This window comes from Schistocerca cancellata, chromosome 8 (genome assembly GCF_023864275.1).
Source record: "Schistocerca cancellata isolate TAMUIC-IGC-003103 chromosome 8, iqSchCanc2.1, whole genome shotgun sequence".
NCBI classification, from domain to species: Eukaryota; Metazoa; Arthropoda; class Insecta; order Orthoptera; family Acrididae; genus Schistocerca; species Schistocerca cancellata.
Genome location: NC_064633.1, coordinates 10,944,067 through 10,962,114, shown reverse-complemented (window position 1 = coordinate 10,962,114; position 18,048 = coordinate 10,944,067). Strand labels below are relative to the sequence as shown.

Below are 18,048 nucleotides of genomic sequence, written 5' to 3'. Positions count from 1 at the left end.
ACAATAATGTGCCTTCTGATTTGACGGTACGATTCGCACATACGTCTGCGAGGTATCTTGCACATTTTCTGTCATCACACTGGTCGATTACCTTCGGTTTATAACAACGAGAGCTGGAGGCACTTTTAATCGGTAGGTGTTGTTGCACCGCGATATGGATGTTGACCTTGAAACTGCAGACCAACATGGTTCAAATGCTAATCATTTCTGCAGAACATACTAATGTGCTGGTTATTTGAATTACCTCTAGTCGTTCAAAGTGCTTTTTTTTTAAGTTAGTGTGATGTAATATTTCCACTACGGTGCTCGCTAGAGTCTGAAAAGCATTCCATGATACGATATAGAACACTTTAGTTTTCCCTGGAAACCGTTGTGTAGGCAACCTGTAAACGGGAACGGGAGTCAGGGTGAAAAATTTCCTTTTATTTTTCTTTATTGTACTTTCAGTTCCCCATCTGGTGCGGGCTCGCTGCAGCATAGGCCCTGGTCTTCAGCCTAGAGACGTTACAATTCTACAGGAGGACATTTAAAACAATAAAAGGGAGAAACATGGTTCAACATAAATATAAACGAGGGGGAACATAATGGTTCAAGTGTCTCTAAGCACTATGGGACTTAACATATGAGGTCATAAGTCCACTAGACTTAGAACTATTTAAACCTAACTAACCTAAGAACATCACACACATCCATGCCCCAGACAGGATTCGAACCTGCGACCGTAGGAGCAACGTGGTTCCGGACTAAAGCGCTTAGAACAGCTCGGCCACAGCGGCCAGCGAGAACATGATGGAAGAAAGTATACAAAAAAGGGGGTGACTGTAAAATGGAAGCCGGCCGTTGTGGGCGAGCGGTTCTAGGCGCTTCATTTTGGAACCGCGCGATCGCTACGGTCGCAGGTTCGAATACTGCCTCGGGCATGGATGTGTTAGATGCCCTTAGGTTAGTTAGGTTTAAGTAGTTCTAAGTGCTAGGGGACTGATCACCTCAGCAGTTAAGTCCCATAGTGCTCAGAGCCATTTGATCCATTTTTTGTAAAACGCAGATAAAAAACAAGAATGTATTTTACATAAAAATTCCGCACATTGTGAGAATTACAAGACACAAGTCCAAGTATGGCAGGAGCATAAAAAGTCACAGAACGCTTGAAACAGCCACGTGATGGGGGGCGCAGCTCGGGAAAACCACGGACAGCAAAATTACACTACTGGGCATGAAAATTGCTGCACCATGAAGATGACGTGCTACAGACGCGAAATTTAACCGACAGGAAGAAGATGCTGTGATATGCAAATGATTAGCTTTTCAGAGCATTCAAACAAGGTTGGCGCCGGTGGCGACACCTACAACGACCTGACTTGAGGAAAGTTTCCAACCGATTTCTCATACTCATACAGCAGTTGAACGGCGTTGCCTGGTGAAACGTTGTTGTGATGCCTCGTGTAAGGAGGTGAAATGCGTACCATCACGTTTCCGACTTTCATAAAGGTCGGATTGCAGACTATCGCCATTCCGGTTTATCGCAACGCGACATTGCTGCTCGCGTTGATCGAGATCCAATGACTGTCAGCAGAATATGGCATCGGTGGGTTCAGGAGTGTAATACGGAACGCCATCCTGGATCCCAACGGCCTCGTGTCACTAGCAGTCGAGATGACAGGCATCTTATCCGCATGGCTGTAACGGATCGTGCAGCCTTGTATCGATCCCTGAGTCAACAGATGGGGACGTTTGAAAGACAACAAACATCTTCACGAACAGTTCGAGGACGTTTGCAGCAGCATGGACTATCAGCTCGGAGACCATGGCTGCGGTTACCCTTGACGCTGCATCACAGACAGGAGCGCCTGCGATGGTGTACTCAACGACGAACCTGGGTGCACGAATGGCTAAATGTCATTTTTTTTTGGATGAATGCAGGTTCTATTTACAGCATCATGATGCACATTGGAAGCGTGTATTCCTCATCGCCATGCTGGCGTATCTTTCGACGTGATGGTATGGAGTGCCATTGTCTCGGTCACCTCTTGTTCGCATTGACAGCACTTTTAGCAGTGGACGTTATATTTCAGATGTGTTACGACCCGAGGCTCTACCCTCCATTTGATCCCTGCGAAATCCTACATTTCAGCAGGATAATGCACGACCGCATGCTGCAGGTCCTGTAAGGGCCTCTCTGGATACATAAAATGTTCGACAGCTGCCCTGGCCAGCACATTCTCCAGATCTCTCACCAATTGAAAACATCTGGTCAATGGTGGCCGAGCAACTGACTCGTCACAATCCGCCAGTCACTACTCTTGATGAACTGTGGTATCGTGTTGAAGCTGCAAGGGCAGCTGTACCTGTTCACGCATTCCAAGCTCATGTTCCCAGGCGTATCAAGGCCGTTCTTACGGCCAGAGGTGGTTGTTCTGGGTACTGATTTCTCATGATCTATGCACCCAAATTCCGTGAATATGTAATCACATGTTAGTTGTAGTATAATATATTTTTTCAATGAATACCCGTTTATCGTCTGCATTTCTTCTTGGTGTAGCAATTTTAATGGCCGGTAGTGTATATACAAGTCGAGCACATAATTACAAACCACACCACTTGACGTCATTGTAGAACTGCACCGAACAGAACACTGACACAGCACACTTGAAGATGAATAAAAAACTGGGAGGATCTGCCAGTTATGGGGATACAACAGAGAAGGGAATGGGGCGAAGGGATAGTGTTAGGTGGGGGAGAGAAGGGGGATGGAGGATGGGGTGGGAGACGCACCGTAGGGGTGGGAAGGAAAAGGACGGGAGAGGAAAACAAAATGGCTTGGTTCAAATGGCTCTGAGCACTATGGGACTTAACTTCTATGGTCATCAGTCCCCTAGAACTTAGAACTACTTAAACCTAACTAACCTAAGGACATCACACAACACCCAGTCATCACGAGGCAGAGAAAATCCCTGACCCCGCCGGGAATTGAACCCGGGAACCCGGGCGTGGGAAGCGAGAAGGCTACCGCACGACCAAGAGCTGCGGACGGAGAGGAAAACAGCCGAGGAGGAGGAGCAGAGACTCATGTGGAGGGTGGGGGTGGGGGGGAGAGGAAAAACGGCTTAGCGGAGAGGAGAGAATAGGAAAGGGTGAGCTGTGGGGAGGGGGGGCGGACAAGGCCGGGCTACAGTTGGTAAAAAGGGTGGACGTCACGGTGAAGTTCATTATCGGGGATGGTGAGGTAGGATGACCAATTTTTTTTTTTTTCCTTTATTGTGTTTCAATTCCCCATCGGGGCGGGCTGGCAGCAGCATAGGCGCTGCTCTTCAACCGAAAGACAGAACAAAACAATAGAAGACATTAAAAAACAGCAAAGGAGAGAATAAGGTGAACATAGATATAAAAAAGGGGGAACAGCATGGAAGACAAAACAAAACAAAACGGGGTGACTGTAAAATGGAGATAACAAAAAAACTGTTTAAAAGTAGCACATATAAAAAGCCACACACGGCGACGGTTAAAAGAACACAAGGCACAGTATGACTGGAGCATAAAAGTAGCGACGGATGGCATAGCACATAACGTAACACTGATGGCGAACCTCAAGGCAGGACACAATTAAAAACACATCTCTTGACGCACACGAGTAACAGCACTAAACACAACACTGATGTGGCACACTGATGATGAGCAATACAGAGGATCTGCCAGGCGCTAGGAGATGAGGGAGACCGGAAGAGGGGAGGGAGTGGAAGAGATGGGGGAGGTGAGCAGGGGGCGCACGGGAGAGGGCCAGGTAGGGTGGGAAGGAGAGAGGCAGGTATGGGGTGCAGGGTCTCAGGGGAGGGGGGACGGAGGGAAATCCGCTCTGGGAGAAGAAGGAAAGAGGAAAGGGGGCCCTGGGGAGGGGGGGGGGATGACCAATTCAGACGTTCAGTAATAAAGATTCGTTTCCCCCGTTTCCTGACGTGCGCACTGTTTGACGCGAACGTCGAGTGAGTGCGGGCTCTGACCGCGTGCGCTCGGCCGGCCGCAGGTGTTCATCCGGCGGCTGCCGAAGCTGCTGCTGATGCGCGTGCCCGAGCAGCTGCTGGCCGACCTGGCGAGCAAGCGGCTGCTGCGGCACGCGCACAACGCCAAGCTGAGCGCGGCGGCGGCGGCGGCCGTGGCGGCGGCGGCCGCCTCCTCCTCGGCCGCCTCGTCGCCCGACTCGCTGCGCCACCACCACCTGCACCAGCACCAGCACCAGCACCACCTGCAGCTGCACCACCTGCAGCGGCCCGGCGGCTGCAACGGCCTGCACAGCGCCACCAACCGCTTCGGCGGCAGCGCCGGCGCCTTCGGCGGGCTGCCCTCGGTCGTCGGGCTCGACGGCTCGCTCAGCGACGTCGCCACGCGCAAGAAGTACCCCTTCGAGCTCGAGAAGGCCATCCACAACGTGCTCTTCATCCAGAACCACATGCAGCGCCAGGACGAGTTCGACGCGGTGAGTCACTGTGCGACCGCATGCGTGCTCGCAGAGTTTTATAACAGAGCAAAGTAACCCCCTTGCACTACCGAAATTTAAAACGACACTGGCAAGAATAAACCACATCGACAACGCCTCACTCGTTTTCTCAAACTCCGACTTCTCTGCAGTTTTTGCGGTTAAAAGGTAATTACTTTTGAAGAAACAGTCACGACCACACAATATCAGTTATTTAAGATGACCGGTTTCGGCACACACAGCAGGCCTCCTTCAGATTCACTGCACCATTTGCTGGAGCTGGCGACGTGCTGAGCAACTGCATATTCTCAGGCTAGTAGCTTATCTTCTTGACAATGTCCAGCTGCTCAGCACGTCCGCAGCTCCAGCAAATGGTGCAGTCAATCTCAAGGAATCCTACTGTGTGTGCCGAAACCGGTCATTTTAAGTAACTGATATTTTGTTATCGTGGCTATTTCTTCATATTTAATGATAAGAAGTACGTTCATTGACACTCACATCCATGTTGGTTTAAATCGGGATTAAGAAATATTACATAGCATTTGTTTCAAATTGAACACCTTCTATCTATCTAATTTCCAACGCGTTTTAGAGTTTCAGTATGCCATCTTCAGGCCCCTGACCGGCGTGTAGGGAGATTCTACCTCGATTGTGTTCAAATCAGGGGTCACCAACACTGATAATAGTCGATTTTTGCTGTAGTGATCACTTTAACATCATCCGCCGAGACGCTAGAAAACTAGACGGCTGGAACGTGTTTATTTTGACATCCTGTATCGAACAGCCGCGTTCCGCAACCGTCTCTAGAAAGATGGTCATACAAAGACTGTTCCTATCTGAGTCGGTTTCTTCGCCAGTCACAAACAATAACTTCACTGTACTCCAGAATAAGGTTGTTTACTCTTTCTCCTTTCTCAATTCGTTACAGCGCATCTAATTTAACATTTGAAGTCACGAGTTTCCATTCCGTTGTTACAGCACTCAGTTTTAGTTGTATAACCAAATACATTCAACAAATAAAACGCAACACAGCAATGGACTGCACCGACCGACAATAACAAACCTAAAACAACCCGTTTGAATATAACTTTTGCTTCTGTAAACATATTAAAATCCGGTAGAGGACTATGTGTGGGCTCACTGACTCTGTCACAACAGAGAAGAGTGAGTGGTTTGATAGGAGATGCGCGATGTGTCAGTGCGAAAAACGGATCAAGTAACGATAAACTGTATACTATTTAATTTTTATTTTGTATGTGGCTTGAATTTAGAGGAAACGCCTAAGTCCCACACTCGAAACATCGAGACTCTATTGCAGCAGCGAATCTAGAAGTGCTTTGTAGTTGTGCATTTTCAACTTCTCGCGGCGTAATGAATAATCCACTAAATTTCGGGCATGCAGCCGCGCAAATAAAATTTCCTCTACTGATATTTCGGCCGCGTATCGTCCGGCCATCTTCAGAGCGAGTCACAGTCTTGTGACTCGCTCTGTAGATGGCCGGGCGATACGCGGCCCAAATATCAGTAGAGGAAATTTTACTTGCGCGGCTGCATGCCCGAAATGCAGTGGATTGCTTTGTAGTTGCTAATTATATGGTACAACAGGCATAAATGCAGATATTTCTTTTGTACAGAGGACGGGTAACTGAACACCATTACATCAATGTTTACCTCATTTGCAGAGTAATAGTTATAGCTGTTATTAGTAGTATGTTTTTAGGTTGGTTAGAACGTCCAAGCACATATAGCAACATCAAGGCTATAATGGCTTCCTTTCCGGCTGGCAGCAGGTCAGGTGTTGAAGTGTGGAAACAAGAATGCAAAACGACTAAATGGAGAGAAATAAACAATCATCACACTGATGTGTGCATATAGTAAGGTACCACATATAAAATGTCTGTATTTATACCCGTTACATCGGGTATGTGTGAAATTTGATTTATATCCTAAACTCCTTGCCCTTTCTGCCTGACCATCTTCCTTTTCCCCATCTCTTTGTCCAACCCCTCCTCCTCCAATGTTTCTCTATGCATCACTACCTCCCACCGTATCTGTCCATTTCCTCATCCCCTACGCCTCTCAATTTCTGTCTCCTCCCTCTCTGTTCATCTCCTCTGTCTCCCTCTCCATTTCCATTGCCCCATCAGTCTATCTCCTTCCATCCTCCCCCCACCCACCCCACCCTTCCCTCGCTCACCTTGAGCCTTGTTTATTGAAATAAAAAAAAAACCAGTCCTAGAATGGGAATTGAAGTCGCATGAAACCAGTGGGTATAACGGTTAGTATCATTAGTTTAGTGTGTATGACTGAGACGTCCCGAGATGCTGTATCTGTAACATTAATAGCTTCAATGTCGATATTTTGCACAGTTTTAATTTCCGAATGAGTAGGACTACACAGTTTTGGACGATTGAGATTACATAGCTACAGCTTTACTGTTTTCTGCAAAAGCGATGGAGAGTGAGAAAACAGAAGAGAAAATTATTGTGCATACAATTTTTTAAAATGATGTAGAAAGAGAAAGAATATACAGGGCAAAGAAAACATCACGCACTCGGGCTTCGCAGCGCGATTCGTCAACAGAAAAATGTCTTTCACAAAATTTTATCCTGCCCATATTTGCGGCAGTGAACGAATGTTCGTGACAGGCAATCTCGCAACACTGTAATCATATGTACGGTAACTACCTCTGTCAGCATGCCTTTAGGATTGATATTCTCTCGCGCTGACCACTTTTTTTTTGCGACGACCGTTGATACATGTCAACGGGGACAGGTGAAAATGTGTGCCCCGACCGGGACTCGAACCCGGGATCTCATGCTTACATGCTAAACGTTCTATTTTTTTTTTTTTTTTTTTACAATTGTGCTGTCCTAGGAATAAGCAAAGTATCGAGACAGCAAAAACAATTTGGAAACCATAAAATCAACGTAAAGGCAGCCCTTTTTTTTGACATGAATAAAGTAAATGACAATCCAGTCACGGGTGGGAGTGAAAATGAAGTTATCATCTGCATCACAATCCCTGCAGCACGCGGTGTCGCATCATAAATCTGGCAGGAAGCCATATAATCTTGACCATTTCTGCCATTGTGGGCGGCAATTTTTTTGTTTGTTTGTTAATATAATCCAGTCATAACTGGCGCCAGCAGGTGGGGGCTAGTTTTCCTCTCAGTGTGATATATGCCAATATAATTGAACCGCGCAGTACTGTCTCTAGTCGTTCTGCTGCAGGTGTCTTCTAATTGCTGGGACACCCCAGCTGTCGGGCGGATTGTGAAAAACACTTCCTAAAAAATTGGGAAAGTAAGTCCTGTATTTCGTATGACTCCGTATGAGCTCGTGTTGTTCTTGTAAATACATCCAATAATCCATCACGGACTTAATATCGTACGAATACTAATATTTCCTCGCATGTCCAGCGGTAAAATTGACCGCATACGTCTTTTGTTTGGGAGAAAAGGTCTTGTCCGGTAGAAAAAATACATCCGATGTGATTTCTGTGTAGTTAGTGCACCGAAGGAAGGCCAGTATTCGACACGTCAGCATCCAGACGTCCCTCGCTGCGCCACACACTAAACCATGTTCTACCGTTGCTAACAGTCCACAGTTTGTGCAAAGAGGAGAATCCACCATATGAATTGTATGTAATCGACTCCTGGTCACAAGTTTACGGTTTATAAGAATATACCACGTCGATCTGGCTGCTGTTGACAGTAATGGAGTATGCACTGCACACCAAATGTGGTTCCACGTTCTCGACGGGTATTTGAATTCTATTATGTTGCGGCCACAGTGATCCATCAAGCACTTATATATCTCCCGAGTCGTGGGTATTCTCGTCGAAGGTACTTTCAGACGAACATAACTATAATCAACAAGAAATGAGGCAATATGTGCAAGAGAAGGCGAAATGTTGCCCACCGCTATAGGGGGTTCGAATGAAGGCGGAACAAGCACTTCTATCAGAGCTGACGTTGTGGTATGCTTTCGTTGTTGCCAATTTCGTATCATCGCTCGCATGTAAATCGCCAAAACTTTGTTTCGCACGTTTGTGAGGTTGAGGCCACCGTTCCGGAACTGTAGCGTTAATGTGTCATATTTTATCTTAAATAACATCCCAGTACTAACATAGTAACCAAATTCAGCCATGAGGTGGTCTGCAATACCCTTCGGTATTGGTAGGATCTGCGCAAAATGGGGCAGTCGTGACGCTATGTGAACGTTGGTGTATGCCACACGTTGGATCATGTCAAAGGCTCTCAGTGAGTTGTTGCGTATCGTCAGACGAACATTCTACAGAAGATGCCGAGAACTCGCCGCCGCTGACCACCGAGGTGAACGGGTAAATGTGATCCCCAGACACCTCAGCCATTCCACCGTCTGAAACGGTCCCGGTACGTATTCCAGATGCCGTCCAATGTGCATAATTTTGGATTTCGTCAAGTTAACGACACTGCCTGCCGCTGTCCCGTAAGAGTCTAGATGTTCAACAGCCTGACGCACTTCATGTCCTGATCTGACAAGAAGGATCATGTCGTCCGCATATGCGCGACAAACGAAAGAGTTACCATTAAGCGCTATCCCAGTAAGTGAGCGCCTCGTAACGCACATCAGCGGCTCAAGCGCTATCGCAAACAGCATCATGGAGAGTGGGCACCCTTGTCGGACTGAGCTGTTAATGGGAATCGAGCCCGCTTCCCGATCGTTTACAATCACCTTCGATGTAGCCCTCGTATTAGCCTCATAACGATGGAGATGAAAACAGGTGGAATCGCCATTCGGCTCATGACTGACGCTAAGAAGTCATGGTTGATACTGTCGAACCCACGATCGAAGTCCACAGATATCATCGCTGCTCGCAGTTACACGTCTCCGCAAGGGCGATAACGTCACGGTATTCACTTAACGCCGAGGAGATGTTGCTTCGCACCCCTAGGTAAGCCTGATCAGGGGATATTGTCCTGGATATCGCCAGCTTGAGACGAGACGCTAGTAATCGTGCAAAGATTTTATAGTCGGTGTTTAGCAAAGTGAGAGGCCGATATTGATTAACACTGCGACTCCCCGCCATCTTCGGAATGGGAAGAAGAAAGCCCGTCACAAAATCCGACGATAGGCGCATGTCCGGATGCATCACCTCATTGTACATCGACACCAGCTGTGGCATCATCATGTCCACGAATTCTCGATAAAACTCTAACGTAATCCCTTCTGGCCCTGGCGATTTATGGGCCGCTCCTTTTGTGAGTGCCACCTCTATATCGTCTTCTGTGAGTGCTGCCTTATCCGTCTCTGTCAATGTCGTTTGCAGATGTTGCAGTATCTCTTTCCCCACTCGACGGTCCGTCGGTGTACCGGCATAGAGGTGGCGGAAATGCTCTAACAATTCATTTGCAATGTCCTGTTGTGTTGTCAGTTGACGGCCATCTAAACCGTGGAGCACTGTTACCAATGCCCGGCGGTAATGTTTATGTTCCCGCGACACATGGTGCATCGAGGTACGCTTCCCAGTGATGGTGTCGAGACATCTTGCCCGTATTCGGATGCCACCCAGTCGTCGTCGCGTGATCGATAGGATTTGTGCCTTGACACGATGAACTTCCGCCTGATGTTCTGCAGACGGCACCTGGAACGACAGCTCACGAAGCATGGCGTAACAATAATCAAGAGTGTCTCTTTGCCATCTCGCCATATCCCGACCATAGTGTATGAGAGCTCTTCTTATTGCCGGCTTAGTACACTCGAGCCACCATTGAAGCACGGAGGTATATGTTGGTGGACGGCGTTGACATATGGCCCATACCTTCTCGACACTCTGACGACATTCGGGGTCCGACAAAGGTGACGAATTGAGCTTCCATGTCGCGCGGCTTCTCCACACACTTTGCCTAGGGAGGGATATGGTACAAATGTAAGCCAGATGATCAGTAAATGCCGCAGGCCATCGTTCCGCGTCGACCACCTTATCCTGTAGGCCAACCGAAACATAAATGCGATCGAGTCTGCTCGCCGAGTGACTGGTAAAAGAAGTATATCCCTCACGGTTCCTATGAATCATGTCCCAGATGTCGCTTAACTCCAGATCCCGGGATAGCTCATGCAATTCACGACAGGTATTTTAATGTGGTGTCTGCTATTTTTGAGCTAAAACACAATTGAAGTTACCACCTATAATGAAATGATCGAATCTGCCGGTAAATAAGGGCACAATCTCTTCTGAATAATATCTCGCACGCGCCCGTCTGTTGTCTGTGCCGGAAGGGGCATACACATTGAGAATGCGAATTCCATTAACAGTTATCGCCAGTCCTCGTGCCGAAGGCAGATAAGCCAGGTGGCGAACCGGAGTCCCGTCCCGGACCAATATCACCGTTCCATTGTCGTTGTTCGAGTGAGGAGATGTGAAGGAGATATATCCATGTACTTCGTGGAACTCAGGAATGTAAATTTCCTGCACCATCAGTATATCCACATCCGATGCGTATATCACGTCCCTAAACAACTGCTGTTTCACGGGCGATCTAATGGTATTTACATTCACTGTCCCTATTCTGTATGCCTGGGGTCGAGTAGCTGTCATCTCCACATGATGTTAAAACGACAAAGTTTCACCGTATCGATATTTCCTTTGCACATCCGCAGAGGGTCGCCCGACGGACGTGTCCCTGCGGTATTAGGTTTCTTGAGATTCGGACGGATGCGAGTCCCCACCAATAGAATGGTCCGCATCGGCGATTTCGTCGTCCTCCTCATACCAGCTTATATTATTGTGGTGCTCCAAATTTCCCCGTGCGGCATTGATGTGTGACATCTATTGTTCTTTCGCAGCTTTAGACTCAGCCGCAGAAGGAGTGTCAGGCGGATGCGTCGTCTGAACGACATGACATCTTTTCACTGTCCGAATTCATATGGTCTGCGACATCCGAAGCTTGTGGTTCCAAGTCAGACAGGTCCATAGTGTTAGACACATCTGGGCTCCCAAGAAGAGAAGGAGGCGTCTCCGCAGAGTTTAGTCGGCGCTTCTTGCGGCGCTTTGGCGAGCGTTGTTTGTTGGCCCTAACCTCGGCCTCTGGTGTCGGCGAATCTTGTATCTCCTGCGTTCTCGCCGCCGCCACATTGCCCTGGGGCCGTTCCATTTCAGCTTCCATGCCTAGTGTGATGCTGTCATCCTCTTTCTGCACCACCTGTAGCGTCTGGAATTGGAGGTTGGTCGGAGCCATGCCTTCTTCAGTGGGGTCCGAAGGCGCCTCAATCAACTGCGGCGTCGGTTCGATAGTGCGCTCCGACCTCGGCGTCACCTCCTCGCGAAGCGCCTTCACGTAAGTCATCGGCAGTGACGTTGGTGTAGTAGGATTCTGTAAGTCTCCGCTGGGGAGTTGCACGAGTCTCCTCTGCATACACGCAGATCGAAGATGTCCTTCACCACCACACCTGGAGCATGTCCGGGGCTGTCCATCATAGATGACAATAGCTCTACAGCCACCGATGTTTATGTACGATGGCACATGTTTCGTAATGGCAATTCGCACCTGTCGCACACCATTGAGCACTGGATTTGTGCTAAAACTTGCCGAACGTTCGGCCGTATGACTAATAACTCTGCCATACGGCTGGAGTGATTCAGTGACCAATGATTCGGGTACTTCGAAAGGCAGCTCGAAGACCCGACTCGTACGTACGACCAGGCCCGAATGAGCTACTAAAACTTCGCCAATATGACCATCGGAGTGTCGGAACTGGAATCTTCGTTTGGCGGCTTCCTATCGCATGCTGCGTCGTCAATCATCTTTACGTAAAGAGTGCTGATCGATTGATAAATGAATTCCAATAATCTCCGTGTAATTAAGATGCACTTCGTCCTACAAGAAACGTTCGATTTCGAAAGCCTTCGGTCTTGCATACTCGTTACAGAACGTGAACTGTATCGTGGTTTTTCGGAAATTGTGTGCCATTGCGTACGATTCAAACAGTAACATACACGAGTGACGACGGTGTAAACACCGCTTCTTCCGCGAACGTTCGCAGTCGGGACGTAAACAAGTCCGAGCTGCTCCGCGGCTAAAGGCGGACTGGATTCTGGGAGGAGGTGTCTTTATTTTTATTTGCCAATTTAATTCTGCGATAATACTGTAGTATGCACCGTTTCTTAAGCCACACGTGTCAGACATTACTTACGTAGTATAGCGTTTTGTAACGGTGAACGTAACAAAAACGTGGTCAGCCAAGTCAGTAATGGACAGTTGAAACAAATGACCTGTTGTAGGACAGAATAATAACAAAAACGATATCAATTTCGGGATGCTGAAGACAAAATGTAAATGTCGTGTGCCTAGGGTGCCCGGTTAGGTTCGCCAGATGCAAGTCTTTCGATTTGACGCCACTTCGGCGACTTGCGCGTCGATGGGGATGAAATGATGAAGATTAGGACAACACAACACCTAGTCCCTGAGCGGAGAATCTCCGACCCAGCCGGGAATAGAACCCGGGCCTTTAGGATTGATATTCTCTCGCGCTGACCACTCAGCTACCGCGGACGGACGATACTGAAGATGATTGCAGTTAAATAACTCAACATCTACTAATCGTCTGTACTACATGTAGTACGCCTGCTCAGATGTAACACGTTAGCAATTAGTAACAGTAACACTTTCCATATGAATGATTGCTCGACTTGCTGGATCATACTGCTCTGGACTCTTCGCAACGTGGCTGCATCCACAGATACAAGAGCAGTATGAACACGTGCCGTCACTTCTTCCACATGTGTCGGCGGTGTGGAATACACCTGCTCCTTCAAGTGTCCCCGCAGCGAGACATCCATGGGATTTAGGTAAGGTGAACGTGGAAGCCATACAACTGGACCTCCCCGTCCGATCCATTTCCCTGGAAATGTTCTGTCTAAATACGTTAACACGTTAATTCCAGTGTATTGAGGTACACCATCATGTGAGAACCATAACCTCTGTCGAACATGAAGCAGAACGTCTTCAAGTGCGTCAGACAAATAGCTGGAGAGGAATGCATGATGACTTAGTGCAGTAAACCGGCAAAAAAAAACTAGGAACCCAAACTCCTGTCACCCAGTATTCCGGCCCAGACATTGATGCGAAAGCGAACCTGATATCCGCGGGGGACGTGTGGGGTAACGTCACACCTGCACTGCGCATGTTGAAGACACACTCACAAGTGAATGCTGCTTCATCCGATCATATTACAATGTTTATGAAGTTGGCTTCCTGTTGTTGCTGGAACCATTCACAAACTGCATCCACAGACGGAGGTCTGCGGGATGCAGGTGCTACTTTAAATAATAATGATAGGGGTGTATCCTATTCTCATGGAGCACGTCAACGAGCATGAGTTTCAAAACATGCAGGTGGCTTGCTACGTTACGAGTAATTTGCTCGGTTTCTTGGTGTATGAGCTCCAGAATAGCTCTCTCAGTTGCTGGAGTCCGGCGGCTCCAAGGACGTTCTCTGTCACGCGTTGCTGGGAGGAGAGAACCTGTCTCCCGAAGTTGAAGCTCCAGACGGTGAAACACATTTTTGTCTGTATGATGTCGACCAGGATAATCAAGAGCAGCAGCACAAGCCCAGTTATCAGATGCACCAAGTATTAGAAGCATATCCACGTGTTCATCGTTTGTGTGTGCCATGTCATGCCACCGTGTTTTAGAGTAACACAAGAAGAAAATGCGATAGGATGTGTTTACAAACGCACATGTGTCTGTCACGGGGCTTTACTCCACTAGCAACTAGTCGCTGTTTGATGAGCAGCGCATACAGTACAAACACCTCATTAATAGCAGCGTGCTGTTTCATTTAATGCGCATCACCTCTCGCGTTTTTTTCTGCATGACTCATCCCAACACAGATAATTATGGAACGTTCGTTTTCGAGTTACAATCTCTCCCTAACGGTAATGGACGTCCTGTTTCCACATCCCCATTGATGATAATAATAGGACACTGATCGCGCCAAAGAAAATGTTTTAGATATGCATATTCAAATACAGAGTTACGTAAACAGGCAGAATATGGTGCTGCGTTCGGCAACGCTTATGTAAGACTACAAGTGTCTGGCGCGGTTGTTAGATCGGTTACTACTGCTACAATGGCAGGTTATTAAGATTTTAGTGTGTTTGAACGTGGTTTATATTCGGCGCACGAGCGATGGGATACAGCATTTCCGAGGTAGTGATGAAGCAGGGATTTTCTCGTACGACCATTTCACAAGTTTACCGTGAATATAGAGGAATCCGGTAAAACATCAAATCTGAGACACTGCTACCGCCGGAAAAAGATCCTGCAAGAACGGGACCAACGACGACTGAAGAGAATCGTTCAACGTGACAGAAGTGTTACCCTTACACAAATTGTTGCAGATTTCAACGCTAGGACATCAACAAGTGTCAGCGTGCGAACCATTCAACGCAACATAATCGATATGGACTTTCGGAGCCTAAGGCCCACTTGTGTAGCCTTGATGACTGCACGACACAAAGCCTTACGCCTCGCCTGGGCTCGTCAACACCGACTAAGGACTGTTGATGACTGTAAATATGTTGCCTGGTCGGAAGACTCTCGTTTCAAATTGTTTTTTTTTTTCCTTTTTTTGTTGGGCGTTTCAAATTGTATCTAGCGGATGGACGTGTATGTGTATGGGGGCAACTTCATGAATCCATGTAGCCTGCATGTCAGCAGGGGACTGTTCAAGCTGATGGAGGCTCTGTAATGATGTGGGTCGTTTGCAGTTGGAGTGATATGGCTCCTGATACGTCTAGATACGACTCTGACAGGTGACACGTACGTAAGCATCCTGTCTGATCACCTGCACCCATTCATGTCCATTGTTCATTCAAATGCAAATGGCTCTGAGCACTATGGGACTCAACATCTTAGGTCATAAGTCCCCTAGAACCTAGAACTACTTAAACCTAACTAACCTAAGGACATCACACACACCCATGCCCGAGGCAGGATTCGAACCTGCGACCGTAGCAGTCCCGCGGTGTTCATTCCGACGGACTTGTGCAATTCAAGTAGGACAATGCGACATTCTGCACGTCCAGAAATCCTAGAGAGTGGCTCTAGGAACACTCTTCTGAGGTTAAACACTTCCGCTGGCCACCAAACTCTCTAGACATTGACATTATTGAGCAAATCTGGGATGCCTTGCAACGTGCTGTTCAGAAGAGATTTACACCCCTTTTTATTCTTACGGATTTATGAACAGCCCTGCAGGATTCATGGTGTCAGTTCCCTCCAGCACTACTTCAGACGTTAGGCGAGTCCATGCTACTTCGTGTTGCGGCACTTCTGCTTGCTCGTGGGGGCACTATAAGATATTAGGCAAGTGTACCATTTCCTTGGCTCTTCAGTGTAATAATAATAATAATAATTCGTGGACATACTTAATAAACAGCATGCACTTACAAGACTCAGTGTTAAAAGGCATCATTAGTGGTCCATGGCGATAATACATGCAAATGGTGACCGGATCTGGAAATTATTTGTAAAGTACGTTGCTAGCCCAGTGGTGCCGTACGGCCGTAACGAAATATAATGGACCTGAAAGTTGGAGGATTAGTTGTTGGTACTAATCGATGGGACAATTGGGGGAGAGTATACAGAAAACAAATCGTGCGAAACAATTCGCATCCACGACGTGCAAAAGGCCTCTTTAAAAGTTGACAATGAAAACGGTTGTACTTCCATTTCTGGAGTCTGGGAAAGGTAGTTACCGTACATGAGATTATAGTGTTGCCAGACGGCCAATCTTTAACGTCCATTTACTTCCGGAAATATGTGCAGTACGAAATTTTGTGAATTACATTTTTGCATTATTAGTACGTGAGGAATAGCGCTGAGAAGTTCGAATGCGCATATTTTTCTTCATCCTGTTTGTGGGAGAAACAATTCCTCTTAAGGGTTTACATGCCCTGCTACCGTAGTTAAAATTGATTGTAAGAAAGAAATAATACCACATATTTTCACAGCACAGCATTTGATTCCTTGCATTCGTTTTTAAGAGAAAACCTGCACACTGTTTTTTAAAACATCTATTTAGTCTATTAGCCCGCCTGGTTGGCCGTGCCGTCTAACGCACGGCTTTCCATAGTGGGAAGGAGCGCCTGGTCCCTGGCACGAACCCGCCCGGCGGACATGTGTCGAGGTCCGGTGAGCCGGCTAATCTGTGGATGGTTTTTAGGCGGTTTTCCATCTGCCACGGCGAATGTGGGCTGGTTCCCCTTATTCCGCCTCAGCTACACTATGTCGGCGATTGCTGCGCAAACAAGTTCTCCACGTACGCGTACACTACCACTACTCTACCACGCAAACATAGGGGTTACACTCGTATGGTGTGAGACGTTCCCCGGGGGAGGGGGGGGGGGAGGTGTCCACCGGGGGCCGAACCGCACGATAACCCTGGGTTCGGTGTGGGGCGGCGGAGGGGTGAAGTGGACTGCGGTAGCCGTCGTCGGGTTGAGGACCACTGCACATGTAAAATTATGTAGCCTATATGTGTATAAATATTTATTAGAATAACATGTAAAAATCTGAATTAAGTGGATCAACAACTTTTCGAGATTATTGAAACAACGTAACAAAATAGAGTCTATGTCATTCATAATGTTTATTACCGCATCTTTTAGGCATCCAAGGTAAATCTGTGAAGTACTACTTGAGAATTTTGGTAACAACGTTAAACAACAGATAGGCTTTATCGCCGTAATTGTATAACACATCGACACCTAATATGCTTGAAAATAGCCTGTGAGACCGAAATTGGCCGGTCATGTAAGGTACAATGAACTGAATAGTTCGGAAAAAATAGTCGAGGTGGAGTGCTTGAAAACGTCCTGTAACAAATACAGTATACTGCTGTTGTGCCAAACATGAAGAAAATGATCGACAGTCCACACTTGATGAACATTAATAAAACAAACTGCTGAGACGAGTACCTGACTGGAAATGGAGGGAAAAGGTCCTATGAACAGTGTCCGGAAATGGACGGTGTGTGTACAACGACAACAAATCTTCTCGGAACGCAGTACACATAATCGTGCTTTGGCGTACACTAAGATGGCGGGCCACTTGCCTGGGGCTTATCCTAGGGTTCGTTTCAATATGCCGTAGAACCTGGTCCTTCGAGTCTGGTGCACGCACAGTCCGCCGCCTCTCTGCTCGTTCGTCTCTCTGGAAGGATCCATGATCACACAAACGCCCAGATAGGGCTTGAAATATTGTGGTGTCTGTGAGGGTACTGGTTTTGTCCTTGCAGTCTTTCGACCGTTTCCATGTGATTAGCGTGCACAAACACCATCTCGGTTCGTTGCCGACTTGAAAACCGGACCAGTCTGCTGCTTACAGTGCTCTGCGTCAATTTCATAGCCTCAAACACACAAGAAACACGTGGTCAGAGGAAATGTCATTCGTCAGCGCCATCTACCTTGACAACGATGCATTTCTGGACACATGTTCGTAGGACCATTTTCCCTCCATTCCCAGCCAGGAATCCGTCCCTACAGTTCGTCGGTTTTATTAATGTTTGCCCTCTGTAGTATAATTCGACGTCT

At 47.4% G+C, this 18,048-nt stretch overlaps 1 protein-coding gene across 1 annotated transcript in view; it reads left to right on the top strand.

Moving 5' to 3' along the window:
- LOC126094963 (acetylcholine receptor subunit alpha-L1) overlaps positions 1-18,048 on the top strand; it is a 713,068-nt gene that overhangs the window by 636,793 nt on the left and 58,227 nt on the right. The window contains exon 7 of the mRNA XM_049909618.1: positions 4,019-4,468. Within this exon, the coding sequence (XP_049765575.1) occupies positions 4,019-4,468 (450 nt within the window). The remainder of the gene's footprint in view (positions 1-4,018; positions 4,469-18,048) is intronic.